At 41.5% G+C, this 24,671-nt stretch overlaps 1 protein-coding gene across 1 annotated transcript in view; it reads right to left on the bottom strand.

Annotated features, from left to right (window-relative positions):
- LOC124474804 (glypican-6-like) overlaps nt 1-24,671 on the bottom strand; it is a 77,203-nt gene that overhangs the window by 27,033 nt on the left and 25,499 nt on the right. Inside the window, exons 3-4 of the mRNA XM_047031247.1 lie at nt 11,451-11,842; nt 670-835 (exon numbers count right to left, since the gene is read on the bottom strand). Of these exons, the coding sequence (XP_046887203.1) occupies nt 670-835; nt 11,451-11,842 (558 nt within the window). The remainder of the gene's footprint in view (nt 1-669; nt 836-11,450; nt 11,843-24,671) is intronic.

Below are 24,671 nucleotides of genomic sequence, written 5' to 3'. Positions count from 1 at the left end.
TGCTGTTTGTCTGACACCCTCTGAGGGGACTCGGCTTCCAAAACCCTCCTCCCGCCATTTTGGGGGGAAAAAAGCACCTAACAAATACGTTTTTGGCCCACAAAAGAACAAGAGGGAGTGGCGCTATATTTGTCTCCTCTGTAACCATTAGACAGGAGGGCTTATGGCAGCTATGCGCTCAAGTATTACTCACTACCAGGCTCAGCTTGAGACACCATAGAAAATGTGTTTGCCTACGATCTGCCTTTCTTTATCAATCCCAAACAGCAGGAGCCAGGGCTTTGCACACTATGAGAGGGATCCGGGGACAGTCAACACAACATCTCAAACAGCAAAAGGAAATGGTTGCATAAATACGATTTTAGTTTTGTCTCTCAAAATCCCTTAAAGCTGAACAGAACACGCCACAGTGATGTATCCTGCAAAGGTTTTGAGAAAAGACCCCGCCTTGGCAAAGCATGTGTGGATGCAAAGACAGACAAACTGCCAGACCGACAAGAACGGCAGGCAGTTAGACAAACAGACGGACAGACAGGTAGACTTAAAGGAGTCAGTTAGACAGGACAGAGACAAACAGAGAGACAGACAGATAAACTGACAATGTAAATGCAGATTGACAGACTGACATCAAAGAGGAATAGGTTGCTCTGTCAGGTATTCAGTGCTTACTTATGAACAGGTTCCATTCAGAGTCCAGGTCGGCCTGGTTGGCCAGACAGCCCCTCATCACATTATGGCAGTAGTTGTGGCAGGGCTTCAACCCAGGCATGCCTCCACAGTACGGGCAGTACAGCATCTTGGTCAACGCCCGGATGCAGGCGGGGGCAACATTTACCTGGAGAGAACAGAGATCAAGATATAAGAGATGAAGCCAGAACTGCTGCTTGCGTGGTTGTCGACCCACCTCCATTTGCTTTTCTATATTTTTTCACAGAAAATATGGTTTTAATTGCCAACTCTTTTAAAGGGACACGAATGCAGCCATCCTAGTCAAACTATACACAACACTTACATAACCTTTTCCATCTAATAATGTTCTGTTCTCTTGGGATAGGTGGACAACAAACAGGCTGGCTGGACATCATATGCAGTGAGGAGGGGATCTGACAGGATGCGGTATGCAGCGCGAGCCAAGCCTAAATCTGTGTGAAGGCACCATCACTGCCGCTCGTCCGCATCTCTGGCCGGGCCTGAGCAGAGGTGACAGCAGTCTCACATCTGCTTCCCTTTAAGGGATGGAGATGGAGAACAATGGGAACATCTGGTAATTGGGCTGTCACAGCCTGTATTCATGCTTGACTTCAGAGTTTGTCCAACTTAAACCCTGTGTGCCTTCTTACTGTGTGTGTGTGTGTGTGTAGGTGTGTGTGTATGTGAGTGTGTGTATGTGTGTTTAATGGACTGACTCAGCCAGGGTTGAGGTTGTAGTTTTGACAGGAACATATTAAACATGTGTGTGTACGTGTTTGTGAAGAAGTGGTTTTGAGAGTTTGGAAACATTCTTGTTACTTAAAGTAGAAAAAAACGCACTCTCAAGCTGGCTCGTTGCTTCTTTTGACCAGTTTATTAGGATGAAAGACACATTTCGGCCTAAGCCATCGTCAGTGTGAAACGCCAGGCCAAAATGCGTCTGTCATCCTAATAAACTGGTCAAAAGAAGCAACGAGGAAGCTTAAGAGTGCGTTTTTTTCTACTTTAAGTTACTAGTCTTTTTTCACTCGCACCTGAAATCGCCTTTTATTTATTTTGGAAGCAGAGTGCGCCTATCCTTAGAAACATTCTTGTTGGCCATTGTGATGAGCAGATCAAAGGTGTTGCTGCCTTGAGTCAAGAAACAAAAGGCAATCATCTCCACATTAAAAAGACAATGGGAAAGAGAACATGGTGTTACAGTCCCAATATTTTTTTCTAAAATCTTTGCCACCACAGATTCAGTATCTCCATCTGTGACTCAGTCAAAACCAGGCTGAAAAGACAACATCCTCACCCCTCTCAGAATCCTTCAATAACAGTTCTAACAGAGACAGAACCAGGTCTAGTGATCCAGCAACACATTAAGATGAAAGAAAGAAAAGTGTTTTATATTTGATGTGTTTTATACCAGCAGAAAGATAAGAAGAGACAGTGGGGTGAGAAAGAGAAAAGAGGCCGAGAGAAAAAGATAGAGATTAAAAGAAAGAGTGAGGTGAAGAGGTACACAAGAACAGATGGACAGAAAGGGGGTGAGAGAGAGATCATGTACAAGGAGACAACTCTGTAGCCCTTGAGAGCTGCTACTTGAGAGCAGACATTACACTTAGCTTTTAGTCAGGCTAAAGTCTGAGTTGTTCCCCTCTCCTCTGCTGCTCCTGGATTTTTAATCGGGTACTCTGATGGCGTACTCTGCTGTATCTTTGAAGGTACAAGTGTACAGTACTGTATATGTGTGAGGGACAGATTTGTATCCTGCACATGAGCGAAGCGTTGCGTGTGAGCGAGCATGTGTGTGCGCAAATCTGTGTGTGTGAGCAAACGAAAAGCAGGCTTCCGTACCAGCTGCAGTGGAGAAGGGTTAAAAAACAAGGATCAAACAGCGCAGTTCTGACACATGCAATTTGCCAGTGACATCGGCCGCTGTCTAGGGAAGAGGCTTTGAACAGTGGCGTGCTGTTGATTTCATCAGTAGATGCCATGCACAGATCTGTGTTCTGGCAATTTGTTTTGATCAGTCAAGGAGTACAAGCAGTAAAACGGAGATTTGAACAAACTAGATTCATTTAGTTGTGTGAAAATATGTACCCCATCACTTGTCTACACTTTCATTTCTCCTCAATAGGAAAACTTTCTAGATTACAAATCTTGTTTTACTGACATCTTCTTGGAAGACAGTATTTTCCTTCATTGATGTGGTTCATCATCTGTTCTGCTGCATGTGTTTCTGTATCATGTTGTTAAAACCAGAAACAATAATTTAAAGTTTGAACATCTATTGAATTAGCAAACGGAAACTGGCAAAGTAGGTTGAAAAAACGAATGTTGCCAATGTGTGTAGAATCAGGTTTTATACAGAAGGGTTGTTTTTTTAATTGATTACAAGACAAAACACACACACACAAAATTACACTTGGCTGGCCAGGATAATGTCTCATCTGCTCTCCAGGCCAAGCATGAAATGTGTCTGGAATAACATTATACAAGCTAGCATATTAAAGATAGGAATCGAAGAGTAGTGTTATATGTTACATATTTATAGAATTTGCTTGTTGGTAGGAAACTACTAGAAAATACATTCCTTCTATCTTGGGGACCATCAGAACAAAATCCTAATGTTCTAGATGTTGACAACCAACACCAAGGAATATCTCAATGTCATATGAGAAACAGAACATGCCATGAACACTTTCTTTGGGATTTATGGGATTTGAGTTGTTGAGTTTTTAAAAATCCATTGCGAGATTGGGGACGATTAACTGATAAGTATTAACTTTAAACATTCTGTAAACCATTACCAATGTGTATAGGCTCAAAACTATTTATAGGTATGATAAATGCAAGCCATAGCCAGCTATACATGTAAATAACCTTTAAAAAAAAATCTAACTTCAGATTGCCAAAAGGACAGGTGATAAATAAATATCCCTCGAGTGGGATGGAATCAACATAACTGTGATTTACACTATTTTGTCAGGAACACAGGAATAAGTGACAACTCACTGAATACATTAGTAAGTTTGAAGATTTTGTGGATTTAGTTCAAATTAATGTTGTTATTGCATGACAGGTCAGAATTAGCTCAGTCACATCTAGTGGGCACGGCCATGCAGCGCTAATGTACCTGAAAGTAGTGGACAAAAATAAATCTAGCAATCCTGTGAACACATACCGTGTTTGACTGCAGGCTGAGGGTTGTAGGTGGGGAGTGCTGTAACAGATCTGTGCTGAGATTCACACTCTAATCTTCTCATCTGGCTTTTGAGTGCCGTAAATAAGATAACTACTACAGCCCATAGTGTAAATGTGTGCTGTGTATGTGTATGTGATCTGTCAGTTCCTGGATTTGTGTGTACGAGTGGATCTGTGTGTGCATACAAGCATATATGAGGAAGGGGAGAAAGAGTAAGTCTAGTCTAACATTAAGGCCATCCCTCTACCCAGTCAAACTGCTAGGGTGAGCATTCTTTATGGTGGATTAAAAATACAGTAAACTGTAATGATGAAGCCAAGTCAATGCAGTCACCTCTCCAGACAAAATAGCGCTTCTCTTAGATTCCGGTCCTGGTTTCTTACCAGTGTCAGGTTGCCTTGACTAATTGATTTCAAGTATCATTGAGAAAACACTGGAGAGCATTTTCAAGAAAAGAATAACGCCTCAGAAGCTGTGATAAAATGCTGAGAAATCATCTCTGGGGTTGTGAAAATGACTTTTAAAGATGGTTCCGTGAGAACCGTGAGAAAGAAGGGCGTGAGATTTCCGGACTTTTCATAGAAACAGGGGTCCATGCACATATGGTGTGTGCTCCCTTTTGGAACAACGGTGACGGCAAGCTACCTACGGACACTGAAAATTGCTTTGTGCCACCCAAGTGATAGACTAGTGAAAAATGACAGGAAGGTGTGCTGCGTCACCAAGGCCAAACAGAGCATGCTCCTTAGGGAACACCGCTGCGCCAGCCAAAATCTATCTCCCAGTTTTGTCATAATTATTCAGACAGGATGCGTCGAATCATGCTGAATCCCCATTTTGGGATTGGATACGGGCGAGAGGGCACGACGTTGCCCCAGCGGCCCTGCTCAATTCCAACGCTATTAGCATCCACACCGTCATCAGTGATCTGTCACTGCACCGACCAGACTGCCATCTGCCACTGCGAACAACTTGATACACACCTACAGATATAGACATTGAGTGAAAATGCAGGCCATCAAAAAAGCTCTTCCACTCCGCACAGCAACAACAAAAAAAAGTACCAGATCTTAAGCATCCCTTTAGTCACTATCATCAATCCAACTTAGAATTAGAGAGTCATGTAGTCGTGTGGCGCATTAGCAGAATCCTCACTGTAAATCTCACCATGAGCCTGATGGGAGCTGGAGTTTAGCCTCCTTTAAAGACTGGGCCGCCACACAAGGAAGCTCTTTGAGAGGGGCTGGCAGGAGGTTTGGCTCTCTGCCTCAACATGACAATCTTCTACGTTCAACACTGAATACACATACACTTACTATTGTCTGTATGGTACACAGTGCTGGCCGGGAAAACACACAACACAATAGATATTTTTTCCCGCACTGCGAGTGAGCAGGATTTGATCACAGATGGAGACATCTAAATGTGCATGTCTAAATGAGTTATTGTACATGCGTATATTTTTTACGAATTTCTGCGAGCTGCAAATTTCACAGTTCCAATATTTAAATCTCTAATACAATAAATAATGAAGCTGTAATTCATCTTTTTTACATTTGTAATATTGAATTTCTAGTCGTAAACAACAAATATTTGAATCAAGAAGATAATATAACAATTTGACAGTCTGTTCAAGAAAGGAAAGTCTTTTTCCAGTTTACTGTAGAAATGAAACACAGACCGTCACTTTTCAAGTTCCTTAATTGTCTGGTAAAGAGTCAAATTTTGAGTGACATATTTGTGTTGAGCCTGTTGGCAAGAACACATCAACTCTGCTTATAAATTAAGTATTGGGAGGCTGGAACCGTCTTTCTGCTTGTCCTTCTCCCTCTCTTCATCTGCTTTTTTTCAAATGTAACTATCCCGTGTAGAGAGAACGACAATCCTATAGAGGCCAGAGCTGTGTCAGTAGCAACCAGGCCAGAGTGCCTCAGAAGACAGTGAGTGCACAGGTGAAATCCACACGAGAGCCAGTGTGACTCCCCGCAGCAGTGCACGCCTGGCCTTTGCAAGCCACACGGGTCATCCTACACTTCGTTTTTTTGGCAGGACGTGAGACAACACCGTTGATTTTCCACGACAAGCATCGTGCTAAAAGCTCCGACCCAGCCCTCCCTTCTCCTCTGTGGATGTAAGTGCCATGTTTCGTTATCCTTACGGCCGCTAACCCCTCCTTCTGCATAAATAGCTTCAGGATCCAAGTGCAGAGCTTTGCCTCCGTGTCTACTTGACCCCAGCAGGTCTGCAGCCCAGCCTGCATGTCAGAGGTAGAACAGGGTCCTTCTGGCTGCCAGGACACCCAGAACACCGAGGACAAATGTCACAACACGGGTGTTGACAACATGCCCTGGATGCTTGCTTGGTATAAACAGATATGACTAAACCCTTTCTAAATAAAGTTCAAAGAGTGAGTCAGACAGAGTATTGGATGAACACTGCTCATTATTAAGATTTCATTCTGGGATTTATGAGGAAGTCCAAATAATTTATTAGTCACACCTTTACCTTCCATTAACCACGTGATAATTTTAGTGAACGCAATGAGATTTGACAAGGTTGCACTGCACAAAAGTTTAACAAAGTGTTACTAGAACAAAATGTCTTCTCATATTAAACTCATATTTAATGGAACATGAAACAGAAGTTTAATGTCTCCTTTAATTTTTTTCATCTGCATGAGAAATTATTTGTAATCCTTATAGCGTTGTCAGTACTTTTGGGTGTGAAACCAAAGCAACACAATAAGTAAATAAAGTTCTCTTGCCTTTAAACCAAACTTTCTGACTACAGACAGTGACCTAAGTCAAGTTATTTTCTCCAAATCTCCACCATATAGGTTCTTGAGAAACATCTTGAATGCATGCATTGATTTCCTTTCCTAATGTACTTACAAAGGACAACATGTGTTGTCTGATATCCTGTCCAACACTCCTCAATAATTCTTTCTCCAATCGAGAGTTCTTAATTAAAAAAGAGCATCTCTGGTCCAGCAATCAATGACGTGCCAACCTCTGTGAGCCAGGAGCCATCTGCCCACCGGAGCACTGTGGCTGAGGCCGCATTCCCAGCAAGCTGTGCAGCGCTGTGCGCCAGCAAGAGGGGGTGGGGGGTAGAGGAGGAGAAAAGGAGAAAGAGAAATGAACACAGAGAAAACCAAGAGAAAAAGAGTCAGACAGAGAGAGAGAGAGAGAGAGAGAGAGAGAGAGAGAGAAAGAGAGAGAAACCAGGAAATACAAAGTGAGGAAGAGACTCAAAAGAGACGGAAAGGTTCATATAGAGAGAAAAAAGGGAGACATCCTAAGGTGTTTCTCAGCTGGGTGCATCTTTATCCAGCCTGAGGCTCGGCTGAGCACCATGGGTAAGATGACCTCCATATGGAGCAGGTCAATGGGCTCTCCACAGACTCTGGGACCATCAAACATGTCTCCGTTGGACATCTGTTGTGCACTAAAGGATCAATTATAAACTCACAATTACAATTACACTACAAATATTACTGTAGCAAAATCATAGAAATGCCATTGCTACAGTGCAATTAGATGAAGATCATAATCAAACAAGATCAAATGTGAAATTGTGTTTTTAGATGTTTCAGTATGCCTGATAAAAGCTTGGTAACTGAATTAGTGACCACTTGGTAATGATTAGTGTTGGTTTGGCTAGTTGTATTGTTGTATGGGTGAAATGCGAGAGCATTATGTGCCGGTAAATGTTACCGCAGAACAGTGAACTCTTCCTCATTTTCCAACTTGTCAGCAGAAATGTTGGAATCTGTCTGAACTGTAATGATTCCCCTTTAAAGTAAATGTTGTGCATAGATTAGACTTTGCCTGAGAGCTTAACGTTAAACTCTGAGGCAGTTAGTGGCAGGAAATGAGTGTATAATGAGATCAACATGACAGTATAAGCCACATGAAACACACACAGCCGTGCACACCACACACACACACACACACACACACACGCACACACAGGAATCTCTCACATAATATCTTTACTTCCTCTGTCCATCATCAGTAACTATGAATCCCTTCCTAGATCAGCTTTTCATGCTGACGCAAAATGAGTGATGAGTGTTCTAAATGTTGGAGCTTTAAGCCCTTACCACAGTCAAATCCCCCCAATCTCCTTTGAGAACGTTCTAATGTGGTGGGACTGTGTTTTAAGTACAGCACGATCAAACTCTAAATGGTCATCATAATCTCAACCCTGGGGATATACTGTTCCTAATCCTGGAGTCCTACAAATCAGTGCTGCAAAAATGAAGCATAATCTCATTCGGTGTAATGTGATCGGTTCCTCTGACTTCATCTTGTACAAACTGCAGTGTTGTTTGTTACTGCAACACGCAAATACTGAATATCAGCAAGTCATTCACCACTGGTCTCCATGGGAAGTGTATTTCTGGAGATATCCGGAAACCATAATTTGGACAGTTGCAAACACTAGATACACAACAAAATTGTAAATAAATTAACTCGGAACGTTTTGACTTTGCTAAGAGCTAGTAGCAGGACAAGGTGTCTACTTCAAATCTGAACCAAAAGCATTGGGTCTGGAAACAAGGTTTCCAAATTAGACCATTAGGTGTGTGTCAAACAAGGTTACCCATCACACAAAATCATTTATACTTCACCCACATAAAAAAAGTAGTTTTGACGGACAGAGATATATAGTTTTTATTTATTAAACATATGAAGAGTTAAGCTTCTGAAAGTTTGTATTGGTTCAAACTAAATCAAAACAGTATGGATGGTGGCTCTTCCATCTCTTCCTCACTCCATTACCTCCTCAGCAAATGGACTTTAACAAAAACATAAATATAACTCTGTACAGTGCAACATCAAAATTGGTTTCATAATTCTATTTCCAGCAAGCGTCAAATAAAACAAATGAAAAAATTGCCTCAGGCTCAAAGTAAAGTCATTTGAACCCATTCTTTTTCTGCAACGTGAAAAATGTTTCAGATCCAAAAAAAAGCATTGGTTCATTTCCTGTCAGTTGAACTGGCACGTGTAGGGATGTGTTCACACCTGCTTCTCTGTAAGAAGTGTTTTTGAAAGGTCATGACTGATATTCTAGGTGGTGTGATTACGACGAGACACCCTCTCCCAGATAAGACAAACAAACGTGGCTATTAGCACAAGGTAAGAATGAAAACATATCTCATGTCAATTACTACCACATTGTTCAGCTTTACAGTACCCAGCCTTTCTCTCTGGGTGCAAAAACCATTTGATTCCTGAAAAAGATAGAGGGCAATAAACTAGTGAAAGGTTCTAATAGGATTCAAAAAAGGTGATATCTTTGCACGATGAAGACGTATTCAGGACACGGGCATCCTGAGATTCGACTGCCTCTTCATCTGGACGGCAGAGGTTTATATGTTGTCACCCTGTCGTGAAATGCAAGCACGGCATGTGAAAACTCTCTCCGCTCTGCTTCTTACTCTCTCTCCCTGCTTGCTCTCTCTCCGTCTCTCAATCTCTCAATTGAAGACAGTTTGGCGTTGGGAGTCATCCCCGGTTGGCTATTTGTGGCTGAGAACAGCAAGCACTGAGGAGGTGAATCTTAGGTCAAGGTGATTTGTCCAACCCCATCCCCCCTCTCTCCATCTCTCCAGTCCTCGGGTGGTTCAATGACAGCATTCCACACTACCACCGTGACGTGACGTCTCATGTGCCACTTCATTTTTGATGAGGAACCGCAACTGAGGGATTTGAGGGAACCATTTACAGCTAAGAGAGAAATATGGAAGTCACAATTTTGCTCTCCATCTGAAACATTAAAAACATTCTTGGAGAGCTAGCCCGACATACTAAAATCCAACAAAAACGGCTAAAAAGATCTCTAGTCAAATGAGAGCAAGTAGCCTGAGGAGGATTTGATTCCATCTGTTACACTATTTGAGACCGGAAGCACCCTTTCAGTTGAATGTGTCCAAGCCAACCTTATGAAGTTATTTATCTCAAACATAACAAGCTTGAGAACATACTCTTGTTTGGTGTGATCAAGTTGACTAATTGCCCCCTAGGCATCTCCAGTGCTCTGACAGGAAGATAAAGAACGCCTTGTTCCCTCATTGCCAACTGGCAGGCTCTAGTAAAAACAGAGAGAAGGTCAAGACGTGGTGTTGGGTGGAAAGCCTCCAACACAAGAATGATTAAACGGCTCATCCTGAACTTGAACAAATCATGTTTTTTTTCTCACCCTCTTTCTTTCTCAGCCTGCCTCAGAGGGACAGCAGACATTAGCCAATTGAGGTGATGAAAAGGCATTCTATCAGTGTCAAATTCTACGGCCATTTTTTAACAGCTCCTCTCAAGGGCTTGTCTTCCTTTTACATAAATTGTATCTGACTGAAGCAGAAGGTGCAGCAGATGCAGCAGTAAAGGTTTTGGGATTTGTACAAGCAATGTCCATATATTCACTACATAAGTCATTTGCATTCATTTATTTGTGGTGTAGTTTACATTTAAACAATGTGAATGAATAATATTATATATGTTATACTACATTTTAACATATTATGCAAAGAAACAACAGGGATTCTGTTGGTTAAAACATTCAGATTATGAAACACTGTTGCACAACTGTATGTTTAAAATGGAATTTTGAATTATTACTGCAAATCCTTTTAATACACACCACTAATCTCCAATCTTTGCGTAATGCTTTTTTGTTATCCTACTGTAGTTGATATGATCCCAAACTAAAAACCTCCTCCTTGTTTGATTCATTGTAATCGGCTGTAGACTCTTTTCCCCAAATCCAATCACAAACCAACAAAACAAACACGCTCCACTCACACAGTTAACCGAATAATTAGAAGCGAACTATGTTAAACAGTGTAAGGCAAATATTGTGTCAAGTACAGGATCACCAAGAGTAGCCAGTGGCCATTTCCCTTTTCTCTTCCTTCACCCATGTCTCAGTCTACATGGGTGATTCCACTGCATTTTTGATGGAACGGAAAACACAGTCCACCGCTCACATCAAACAGAATACCACTCTGTTCACCAGCTTCAAACATACACAGATGAAGATTAAGACGTAAACATGCCAGCGAAATATATTCTCCAAAGCACCAGAGGGGATATGCGAGCAAATTCAGGAGGATTAAAATGGCCGGACGACAGTCCCTCCTCTGGGATGGTAAAACCTAAGAGCTCCTAATGAATAAATACGATTCCAAGATTTCTTTCAGACATTATGGGGTCACCAAGACGTTTCAAATATTCTCTGAACCAAAATAAACTTGGATAATAAACAAGTACAATCTATGCATTTGATCTGGTGGCACTGCATTTGAGAGCTGTTTTTGTGTGTTCAAGCTGCAAAAAAGCAAACAATTAGTGCACCTTACAAGCAGCACAAACTGTTTTCTGCAGTTGTGAAATGTTGCAACACCGGAACAGTAAATCTACACAATGCGCTAACTGAATGAATCTGGGCCTACTACTGGAGCATTGTTTGGCCCCTTCACAGCACCTCACCACATACAGGATCAGGAGTAAGCATGAACATTGCAGGAGGCCTTGGGGAGGGAGGGGGGGAGGGTACGTACCTTGGCTACCCTGTTAGCCACCTCACGGCCCACCATGAGGCCCTGGACAAAGGTCCGGGCAGCTATGAAGGCCCTAGTGACTTGAGCCTTGAGCTTCCTGGGGACGTCTCCGAAGGGCTTGAGCTGGTCTGTGTATTTGCTGATGCACTCCAGGTAGTCGTCTGAGAAGTGGTACTGGGAGTTGAGCAGCTGGAACATGCGCTCCAGCAGGCGAGACCAAAAGTCGTTGAGCATCTCTTCCAGGTTGACGTTCCCTCCGGTGTAGTAACGTTTGAGCTCTGTGAAGAGGTCCTGGAACACCTCGGAGTTCTGCATATAGAGCTTCCCGTACGTTCGCGTGAACATGTCGTTGAGGGACTTCTCCGAGTTGTCCAACAGCTCCAGGAAAAACTCTGGAAAGGAAGACAACAAGATGAAAGTTAAATGGTTGTCGAGGTGGGCACACATTTTTTCCATTTGTCTGCCAGATATTATTCTCTTCTAGAATACAAAGGCAGCTTGGTGTCTAACGTGAGTCTGATTTTACAGATGTGTTTTGTGTTATTTATGTACCTATATGTAATTGTTTTAATATATTCTAATGCCTATTTGCAGAGGACAGGGTTTATCACTGATATTCTTGAATATAGAGGGAGTCAGCCTGATGCATCAATAATTGAATAGCTGGAACAATGGCCCACCAGCACCATAAATGATTAATGTAAAAGTTCTGATTGCATACTGTAACACAATATTCATATAATGTAGACACAGACACCAGTAAACATTAGCATCCTGAAAATGTTATTTACTATAATCTTTCCACCAGAAACATTTATTTTTCACAGAAGCCATTTTGTGACTGTATAGGCAGATGGTTTATAATTGAATATTGTTGTTACAGTGTAAAAAAAGAAGACAAAAATGACTTGACTTTTGTTTTGAAATAATAAAACATAATGACAGTCATCATTGTCCCACAGAGTTAATGGTAGGCTGTGATATAATTAAAGTAGCAATATCATGCAGGACAGAATTTTTTCATTTCATTTTTTTTTGTGCTTGATTATGTCGCCAATTGGTAATTTGAAAGAACCGTGTCACACACAAATACACAAGCTGTAAAGGACACGCCCTCCCCGCACACACACACACACACACACACACACACAAACACACACACACACACACACACACACACACACACACACACACACACACACACACACACACACAAGCACACTACATAAATATAGAAATATTGACTCCAGGTCCATATCAGACCTAAACAGCTTACAGTACATTCTGTCAGAATTCTCTTGTGTAATATTTAAAAAAGCATCAACTGCAACAGTTGCTCGAGTTGTTTACATGATTCATACCAATAAAATGTTTGTTTCACTCGCATTTGTCTACATGGCTGGCTGCTCGTGTGAAAGCTCTGACATCCTGAGCAGTGAAACGACACAGAGTATAAACAGAGGAATATCACTGAATCCTTGCTAATAGGACCTCATGCCCCAGAGTCTGACAAACTGCACAAGCATAAACATAGGCAGGGGGATCATGAAGCGACCCCCCCCCCCCCCCCTCTCTTTCTCTCTTTCTGTAAACAAACACCAGAGACAGCTTACATGTGACATGCCTGCTAATAAAACACTTTAGAGCAGATAACATGTTTCCATCTTGGTATGTGCAGTGGGATATTGTATTGTTGCACCATGGTAACGACCACTGTGAGCCTCTCTGTGGTGGAGGAGCCCGGACATAACAAAGCTGCTTCCCCTCCTGTGATAATGTGGCTAACCTTTAAAGCACGGCTGATCAATGCTGCCTGCGGGCTTATTTGTTTGGTTTCCTGTGGTGTGGAGTGACAACAGCCGGAAAAAATCATCTATGATGAAATGTATAATTCAGACTAAAAGTGAACTTTCAAGACAACTTACTTGAGGTCGTCAATTTTGCTTATGGCTACATTTACCCAATCAATAAGATAACAAATGAAATGAAAGAACGAAATATTAGCTCTGTGATGCAAACAGTAACATTGTATACAAAATTAATGCACATTAATGGCACATCATGAAAACCAGCAGGGAGCATTTATAAAATGGCTTCCGTTACAATACACATCCAGTCCTGTTTGCAATTAAAATGACAAGGGATCTGGCATCGGTGATGAGCAATAGCCACATAAATAAGGATTGATCTGTAGATCCAGTGAAGCTGTAGTGCACACGGGACTATAGTATGTTGCTAATTATAAAAGTCACTAGTGATTATAGTTACAAGGAGGATGGTTATTTCTGGGTGTTGTTGCACAGCCCCCTATAGCTCTGCTCTTGTCTTACTACACAGAGAGAAGCTGTTACTTCCCATGCCTCTTCTAGAGGATGAATGTGAGGAGGACTCACACTGTATCTAGAAGTCAGCACTGCGTGATGGTACAGTAGGATTTGGTGGTGTCATTTATGTAGTCGGAAATCAAAGTTGATCATTTTATTATTATATGTGATGCTTTATTACATTTAAGGATACATTCACGAACACCTTTAAATATACATTATTTTAAAGGACAAAGTGTTTCCGTATGGGTAAGAATGTGTTTGTTTGTATGAGAGAGGGATGTCCATACTATTAGAGGTGTACATCATTTATTATAGGTTTGTTTATGTTGATGTGCATGAGTTCTGACAGACAACAGAGTAGCACTAAAGGGGATGAAGGATGGAACCAAACACAACGTTGTTTATCCTGTAATTGGTTGACCCTAACTCCTTCAGTCAGTTTAACCTCTTACAGCTGCATAACATGTACTGTATGGAAAGAGATGCAATGTGCCACAACATCTTTCAGATGGCATCGATTTTCTCAGAGTGGGAGCTCTTTGTCTAAGAGAAAACAAAGTGAATTTTCAGACTGTGTCCAATCCTAGCAAACAGCTTGGGCATGTTCTTTCCAACAAGGTGAACCTGACACCACAGCCCAGAGTCCACTGTCCATTTAGACTAATTACATCTCTGTTCGCTGCTATCATTTTTATGCAGCCCAGCATTGATGCTGCTTATCCAAGTCAAATCAGAGGGGTCGTATTGAAGTTCAAACACTTGGTAAGTGCTCATTAGCAGCCCAGTGCACTGAGACCAGAGCAGGGAGATGTATATCAGCCCCTTCCCTTCTCTCACTCTCCAGGACTACTGGCTCTGGCCCTGCTCTCCTCTCTAACTGGACCACGTCTCTAACAGCTACATCACCTGGTTTCTTTCTACAGGACTGACCCAGTCTCCAGTCACTCAGTGTAGTTTCTCTGCTGCACAGCCTCCTGTGATTACACCTCTATGTGTTTAAGTAAGGAGAGCCTGCAGGGCTTTTCTTTTCAAACCAAACCGGGTCATTTGTCTATAGTTATGAGTCAAGGGCACAAGTCCTGTCTCCAGCACAATCATTTTAGCAGCTCTGGGGGCCTTGAATGGAGCAGTGAAGATTGATTCTTATGATAGAAGGATATCACTTTCAAATCACAAAACTGAATTAGTCATTAATCTGATAGATGTAAGCATTGTGAATGCATAGTATAAAGAATGTTTACAGTAATTTAGCAGCATTTTCTGCAACTGATTTGATTAATCAGACGTGTTCATGGGGTTTCTTTGACTGATCCTCCCTTGACAGAGGGTAAAACGAATTATAGCATTTAAAATCCATAGCAGGTTTGAATAAGGTGGGCCACAACTTTGGCCTGGGGTGATCCTTGAGATGATGCATGGAAGTCCATTACCAGGATTCCCATGAAAGGAATCATCTACATTATCCAGAGCAATGGAGTGGATAATGGACTTTTTTTCTCAGAGTCATGAAAGAAGTAATGTAAACCACCCAAAGAAGACAAATATACAGCATATCACCCAATAAAATATATTTAACTACTAAAAATAGCAGTGATGGAGGGGTGCTTAGAAATGTAGACAGGGGTGAACGTCCTCACTAGACATAATTAATTGAGCCCTGCATAGGCTAATTGAGTCTGTGGAAATAATTTGAGAGGCCATTACCTACGTGTCACATGTAATCATATCGGGCCTCTCTCCAAAAGCTACCAGCATAACATACCCTAATCAGTCTATTCATGTCCAGAAACATCCGTAGCTACCACTGGGGTATAGTCTGATGCTAGCGAAATCACAGCATTAATCATGAACTGCTGTAGGTCTAGTTGTTTCCTTGTGATTATTCCTCATGTTGAAATGTATTATTGTCTCATACAATAAAATAGCTATTCCATGAGAATAGACTGTGTTCATTATAGTCCTATTTAACAATGCAGTTTTTATGACATTTACCCATTACAAGTAACAGTGTGTAAAATACATCAATTTAATCAACTGTCATTAGCCTACTTGTCATTGTTGAAGACCAATGTAAACCTAAGACCTGACTGATAATCAATACACAGGTGAAGGGTTCACATAGAAAACAATAAAATCTTAACTTGATCCACCTGAAAACATGATATTGCAATACCTGATATTGCAATACCTGGGTCTTTCTCTGGTTCTGCCCTCCTTCTAATGGCTCCATGTTGATATTATGCTCATGGGCCAGAAGACGCCAGTGGAGGTCACGGCGATGTGGTGGCTGAAGGACAGGACCGCTCATAAACCGCTGCACTGTGGTTATCGATTCAGCCATCAAAAACGTCCCTATTGTTCTAATGATTGACTGCACTTGGCCAACTGCCATTTATGAAGCACTGAAGCAGGTAGGACAGAAGCCCCGATCCAGCGTCTGCAGATCTAGGATTACAACCCTGTTCCATGCAGCAGCGTTGACGTATTTCTGCCACTTTAAACAGTGACCCCCCGCTTTTCTTGTAAGTATGAATTTTTTAGTACTATTGATCAACTCTGTCAATTTGCTGCTGTTCAAGAGACTAGACTCACATATTGGGTCTGTTTCAAAATAATACTTCTTGTAAGAAATCATGGTGCAGGATTTCAAGAGTGGTTATGACATACTGTGTGTCAGAGTGTAATTCACATTTCAATGCCTCTGTGTTTCCCAGTGTACTGACAGCATGTAAGTATGAGCCTACAGCTAGTATTGAATGGGTGCTGCATTTCTTGGGAATGTAATCAACACATAAGGTAGTACAATTTGTATTTGCTTATTTTAGTTTTCATGCTTTTCCAGTAGACTAACTGCAGGTTATTAATACTGCATTCATCTTCTTTTCTTTTTTTGGCCACTGTTGACCTAAATACAACTTTTGATCAGCTTGAGATTTCTGCCTGCTAAATGGGGGAATGTGGCAAGATAAGTACAAAACAGTTTTGTTTATCATGGAGTTCACACCAAGTGAATAATACTATCTGCACTTCCCCTCCCCATCTTGTCTTCAGGGTTATTCCCAAAGGAAAACTCCCTACTGAATAAAATAACTGATATGAATATAGAAATATTTAGCTCTGCAAAGCTTGAATTTAAATGAGTGTGAATCTCAGCCATCACACCGAGAGATAAACCTTGCCTGTGCTTTAGAGCAGAATTCCACAACTCTACCCATCTTGCTCAGAGCGAGAGAAAGAGGAAGACAGAGTCAAAAGCAGCTTTTATAAGCATTGTACTGTTAGGGATGGCTCTACAATTTTGGGAAATAGTCTCTCTTTATGCTGTTATCTCTTATGTGCAACACAGGAGCTGCCACCAAATAAAACATGAAACAATGCATTTCAGAGTTATTGAAAAAATTAAACAGTTTTAAGATCCGTTATCTTACAAATGGAGGCAAAAAGTTTGACTTAATTGCACTCTTATCTTCAAATAAATGTATGGAATGTTTACCACAGATGTGTCACTCAGAATGTGCTACAATAATTTAATAACAACCATTACCCTTTCTAGCTCTCTGTCTCTCATTCTCTCTTTCTCTCCAATAGGTTGATAGAACACTATTCTTATTTTTATTTTTTTCTCTGAATTCAGTATGCTACTGTTTTCCCTATCCCTAAATATGTATCTGCCAGATGTGATAATAATACCAGTAGAGAACTTGCACATACTGCCTGTGTGTGCAAGTACTCTAAAGTGTACCCATACACAGTTACACCATTCCCTGTCTGCCATTACATGTGAACACAACACCAGGAATAATTCAAATAGAAGACTGAGCAGGTAAAGAGGCTGTAGAGCTGGAGGCTACATGGCACCTGGAGGTGAAAATCAAACTGGATGTTTGTCTTACCTTCACAGACAAATCATATCATTCCCTTTCAGTAGTATCTCATTCATGCATTATTTCACACTATATTACAGAATATTATGATTCAGTAATGACACACATTGCCCTTCGTTCTTTGAATGGACATTCCCCCATCTCATTTGTGCTCTACTGAAGCTAGTCTGACGGTGAATAATCAATTTGGCCTAATAGTGTAGGATGGAATTATTCCCTACTCTATCCAGTCTAATTAGACTAAATAATTAATATGAATATTAAAGGTGACCTCCCTGCTGCTCTGAAAATGACACATTACCCATGGAAAAGGAATGAGTTCACATATTTATTTCACTTCATTAAACTGCTTGGCAAGCAAACACTGAAGGTGGTTCATTTTTCATAGGCCCATATTCATTCAAACTCCTACAGTTTCAAATGTGGATAATTAGGATCTAAGTTCCATTAGAGGTCTAACAGACCTTGGTAACCAGGGAGTAGGGGGTTATGACTAAGGTTTGACCTGCAGATGGCTTGTGGGACTCAATTATTGGTAGGGAACACAAGTACAGTTTTTAACATAGAAGTGGTCTAAATATACATGTTTTAGGTTGTGGGAAAATACAAAAATACCAAGGGTGCCAGAAGGCACAATATGCCCTGTGTTCACAGGTATCCAGGTAACATAGGGGCAGTTACATCCCTGACCCCTCAATTTACTTTTCCCCACATTGGAGAGAAATTGCTGTCAACTTTATTCTATCCGTCCGCTCAGCATGTAAACCTAACCAAGTGTACAATTTCCTCCACTTTCAAAATAGAGTCCATCCATAGCAGGATCTAATAAGATATCTGATGTCACACATGAAAGCCTGCCCTATCGCCCAGGCCTGTTGTTGCTAGCTGACACATTGACGCTTGCCAAGCGAGAGATCTAGAGACGAGAGGGAACAGCTTGTGTTGTCATCAGTGGTGACAAAATCCTGTAGTGACAGTCACTGGCTGTATTTAGAGGGCAACGGATGAGCAACATTGCGCTAATTGAATTAAAGTGACATTTGATATGTGAGCTAGTCGTTTAGCATTGCTCAGTGGGGATTGAGAAGGATTATAATGTCAGCAAAGTCCATACCACTGTGAACCCAGGCCAGGACATGGTCAACTTCAATCACTGTAAACTCAATTGGTAGTCAGGTATGCTCTCCTAATAGGTTTGTATATTGTGATTCATATAGTCACATTTACCTCTGCCCTGCTGCAAAATAATTAGCTTGCTTCCTAAACACTGCCTGACATCAGTGTTACAATTGTAAGAGTAATTGGGTAAAAATTATGTGACTAATTATTCATTGTTGAATATTAATTTACTTTGTACTGCAAATTATACTGTGAGCATTCTCACGGAATGTTGTTCCACCATAGAGTCAAACTTCTAGTACCTACATTTAATGACTGTGTGCCTTCAATAGTTTCAACCTCATTAGACCACACTCCCTAACATTCAGCTAGTTGACAGTGACTGAAACCTTTGTTTTGTTCTTGTTTTGCCACAGATTCAGAACCTGAAAACAGGATGGATTATGCCAATTATGCAGATTTTGTTTTCTAGTTTTGTATGCTACCTTGTTAAGTTAGCTGGAGTGGACCAGCAGTCCTTGGAGACACTCCAATCCCTCTATGTTTCTCTCTGGAGGGATGCTCCGCTATATCCCTAATCTAGTTGCAATCAAAGAAAACACACAATCCGTTAATGCCATATGGCTTGCATTCAATTTTGAGACAAACAGTGCATGATATAATACTAGCATCCTGAACAAATATTTTTACTGCCACAGGTCAACAACTGTGACTAGTTTTAATATTTGTAACCATGGCATGTACCACATAGTGGCACAGGTGGCGTCATACAGTAACAACAACATAGTTTTTCAAAGTATTGGATTTGGAATTGGATGCTTATACCACAAAAATATTGAACGATGGGATTTTTCAAATGACTTTGATTCAAATGGACTTGACCTTGGCTGAAAAGTCCTCTCTGTGGCTCCCAGAGTGGGTTGAGAGGGTCAGAAAATGTTGCGGCAAGGTTGCCCACCTCAGTGTTCACAGCAAGTAGGGGGGACAAAATTGCACTCAAATGACCATGAACTTGTGTTTGACTTTGTGTAAGGCTCTAGTGAACAGCGGTGAACCCACTGGCTACGTTTTAATTCATTCTCTGCTCTCAAGAGGCCAGTCCAGCATTGGAGCTCATCTTGCCTTGACTCACCTCACAATCTCACAGCAGCTGGGACTCTGGAACCAACAATGGTAGAATTCTGGCACAAACTGCTGTTCTTGTTAGTAAAGTGGGTGGACTTTTGAAGAGATCACATTAATAAATATTATCCATAGATTTCACTTCAGGGAATGGTAGGGATTTTCTGAATGTAAAAAATTACTCTCACAAATAATGTGTTTAATTATATTAATTTTCATTCCATTTTCCAACACCACAGGAACAATTCCCACAGTGCATAATTCAAGCAAAGGCCTTTCACGTGGATGCTTAACAGACTGCCCTTTTTTGAATGGGGTAACACAGAACACCCCAAGACCCTGCCCACACCACTACTGTCCATGTCACAAAATCAAAGGTTCTGAATCATCTTTAGTAGCCTTGATCCACAGGCCAGACTTCTTTAAGGATGACACTGCTATTTTAGCTGATGACATTCAGTGAAATCTCTCTTTCATCTGTAAAGAGGGGATAAGGTAGACTAGTGCATAATGCCTAAAGATGGAGAAAAGAATTCCAAACTTATGCTAATGTAGGTGTCTATCAGCTGACGGCATCAATACAGGGTTCCCATAATTAAAAGCTCTCTGTTGAAATATACAGTGTAACAGGAGACAAGTTCCCACAGCCCATCCATCACGTCTTGGCAGCTTCTTTATAACATCTTTAAAATTAAAGGTACACCGGCCTCTGGCTTTTACAAGGAACAATTGTTTTCTGACAGTCCAGTGAATCTCTGGTGGAATAGTGGGGGGAAAGGTTGAGCAGAGGAATTTTATGCAAAGGGCTGACAGGCTGAATCAAAAGGCAGCCTGCTAGCTGTGCTTAGCCGGATAACTTTGGGTGTACTTGGTGCTATCAGATTGTGGCAGAGCGGTCAAATATTTGTGTTGGATAATGGGTTTTTATACATAGCTGCCTGGAGCCAGCAGCCCAGAACACCTACAAAAAAAGTTTGTAATTCAGCACTCGTCATTACAAATGCTTGGTGGTGGCCAGACTGAACATCTGGCTCATAAGATAAAATATAAATGGGATGTCAATTAATGTGGTGCATGAGATTTGGCTAAAGCATAGTATATATGCAGTAGTATACAGCATGGAAGTACTGTATACTGTATGGAGGTAAAGGTCAGCCAAGTCATTCGGTAGGAACAGTCCATCTTTAACATGTCAACCCATGTCACAGATGAGATGACATGGGTAAGTCTTGAAATGAGGATTTCAGAGGTGCGAACCAAGCACAGAGTAGCATTTGGGACAATGTGAAGTACATTTGAAGCAGACCTATACATTCACCAGCCAGAAAAATAATAGAATTATCTAATAATTCTTTCAAAAAAAAGTTGTAATAAAAATGACTGAATCTATGGCACAGCCACTATAAAAGAAGATTCACTCCTCAAGTTAAAGGATATGGAAACAGGACGCTGTCAGTGCTGCGGTGAGGTACGGCTATCATTAAAGCCTTATGACTTTACAGGAATTTATATTCTTTGGAAACCACAATACCCACGGTGCAGTGCAAAGAAACAACCCATTAAGAAGCAACGTTCCAGTAATAAATGAACACAGACATGTTCGTTGCCACTGTTTGTTCTTATAGCATGCTGTTGGGGGAATACATCAATGCAATAGTTCCTAAAAAAAACTGTAACTCTCCTAGATAAGATTCTCAGAAACACAGATACTGCAAATCCATACAGTAGCTGCAGTGTCTATCTCTGCGTCCATGAGAGGTCTCCTGTGTTTTTCAATCAAAACCACATTCTATCACATCAATTATACAACATAACAATTATTAATGAACATGATGGATTAAATTTGCATTGGCCACATTGGTCTAGAAACTCTCGTGTGGTTGATTCAGAAGATCCAGCCTCAGAGGGGGAGCGTGAATGATTTAGTGATAATATTGTTTGTAGGTCCGTAATACGTTCCATTTGACTGTACATGGAAGATGTGTTACGAGCACATGAAAAGACTCAGGAATTTCAAGTTGAATATAAACAAAATCTTTAAATGATTGAACGGATGAAACATGTATCTCTGTCTTCTCTCGTCAGCTGAAGACGACTCGGAAAGCAGGTCTGAAAGATGCAAATGGTTGTGTGTGCGCGAGTGCACGCACATCCACCCAGCAGCACAAAGTGAGAGGGACAGGTGTGTGTCCCGGTGGTGCGGGGGGGTTCAGCAGTCCCTAGCTCCTCTGTGGGAGCCTGCTGATGTTTCCAGCTGTGGAGGGGCCATCTGCTGCCTCTCCTTAGTTTTAATTAGCACCAGGCCCCTCTTTGTCATCAAGCACCCCCCGCCTCTCTGTGGACGCTCGGCTTGATTGGGAGAAACAACTCCTGCAAACTCAGGGAGCCTGCAGATAAACACGCCGTAATATCTCACTGGAGTTCTGATCGTTCCATTCAATGAGAACATAGTGGGTGTATTAAATGTTGTGAGTGTGCTGAGTACATGCTGTTCTTATTTACTGTAGTCCCTAAACGCCCAAAAGTCCCTCAAACGGGTGGAGCATTTAAGGCGTAGAGGTATGAGGGAATGATGTGTAACAATTCTCGTTAACATGGCGGCAGATCTCTAGGTTCCAACAATAATTTCACTTCTACACATGAAGCCCACACATGTAACCAAATCTCCAAGTGCAGCGATACCAGAACTAAATGTGCTGATAATCTGATCTACTGAGTAGTCTGGTCTGCCAGTCTCTCCCTGATGGTACCAGGCTGGAGTGGACTGGCTGGAGGAGGAGCAGGAAGATAGCCAGTCCATAAAAGCCTGCCTGCTTGCCTTGCCCGCATGTCTATCTCAGGCCGTCTGCCAGAGAGGTCTTATCAGTGCAGCAGGATTGAGAGTCTGGGAGTCTGGCACGCTGCATCACTGGCTGCTCCATCCCTAAATGCCTCTGTGTGAAACTGTCCGACTGCAGCCAAATACGACCTGTCAATCACATGCCTCTTCATCAGAAGGTGACCTGTTGTCATGGAGATGCTGAGAGAAGAGGGAGGCAGACTGTGAACAGCAGCTCTGACCCCTGACGTGCTCCCAGGTGGTACACAACACATTAGGAGTCCACGTTTTACATTGGGAGATTCTCATTCAGGAGACACAAGGGATTAAGTGCATTGCTCAGGGGCACAACGGAAGAATGAAATCAACAGTCCTCTATCTCCTGTTGTGGTATGTAGCCTTGTAGGCCCACACAATTGTACACCAGAGAATGGTGGCCCTGGTGGTGGGGTGGCAGTGGGAAACAGCACTATAACTATCCACTGTTCAGGCAGAGTTCTTAGATCAATACTCAGACATCAGGTTAATTGATCATGACTCAGTGTGTATTTCTAGGAATGCAATAGAAATCAATAAGTTCTTACACTGGTAACATGAGGATATCGAACACAAGGCTTCTTATCTTTATCTACAGTAAAAGATGAGTGGGCTTTGTGTTTCATGAACTTGTATGACTCTGGCAGCTCCTCTGTCTATATAGTATACAGAGAAGGATGCTGTTGTGCATGAAAGCTGAGGTAGCTTGGGCAGCAAAGACATAAATACAATCCTAAGTATTGTCATATGAGGTATTTTCTCTTCTATGCAAACCTATTTTCCTACAACATTGCCTTACTCTAGTCTATCTTCTATCCTCAGGGAGTTTTTCCTCATTACTTTTTAAGCTTGAAAATAATTGACCTTGAGGAAGTTAATTACCGGTGTGCACTGTTGCATTCTGGGCCAGCAGTGGGGTGAGTAGTAAGGAGGAATTATCATCCTTTTTATCCTCCCTAATTTTTCAGGTTATTGTGTGTAGGCTGGAAGGGGAGTCACCCTTGGGTGCTCGGAGGTAGCTAATGTTCACACATCGATGAGAACATTACAGGTGCATGCAACAAATAATGTCACAGGGTAACTAGAAAAGCATCATCCTTTCATCATTCTCTGATGTCTTGGTCTGGTTACAACTGTTTGCAGTTACAATTTAGCCCAATGCGAAGGTAAAGGTAAATTGTTACATTGTCCCCATCTCTTTGAATGTTTGCCCTTCAGAACAAGTTAGGGGACAAAAATCTAAATCTTTTGAAAATATTCATCCCACAAAGTGCCCATTTTACCACCATGGGGAAATCTTTAGGGACAATGAAGAAAAGAATTGACACTTCTTTTAAGCCAGGCAAAAAGAAAGTCAAGGACACTGCCACCGGCATAACATCCTCTGTACTACATGAATGCACACAGTCAGCATCTCATTCATGCAGCATACAAATGTTGTGTATGGGTTGTGTTGGTCGGCCATGCCATATATGCCTGGGCTTGAAATTACTCTGACAACTCAATTGAAGGATCTGCATATCAAATAGGCTTTCATCCGTCCAAGCGGCTTGATGACTAATTGTGATTTCCACACCATGGTGCAAACAGGGTTAACAGTCACAGCAGGACAGAAAAAACAGCTTTGCTTAAGCCTCCTGTGTCCATCCCAGAAATATGTTACAACATAAAGAGTGGTTGGGAATCCGGCAGGTAGCCAATCTCACTCAACATCTCATGCCACAGTACTTTCAGTACAAGAAATACAATTCCATTAGAGGGTTGTGATTTGTATTTGACTAACGACTAAAAAGGACTAAATTTATTTTTGATTTTCAAAAACAAAATACAAATATGTGTTGTATATGATATTGAGGTTTCAAATGCAACCCTAAATGACTCAGGGTACTCATGTGTTATTGATCAACACAGCACA

This window comes from Hypomesus transpacificus, chromosome 12 (genome assembly GCF_021917145.1).
Source record: "Hypomesus transpacificus isolate Combined female chromosome 12, fHypTra1, whole genome shotgun sequence".
Classification (NCBI taxonomy): Eukaryota; Metazoa; Chordata; class Actinopteri; order Osmeriformes; family Osmeridae; genus Hypomesus; species Hypomesus transpacificus.
This window is presented reverse-complemented; position numbering and strand designations above follow the sequence as displayed.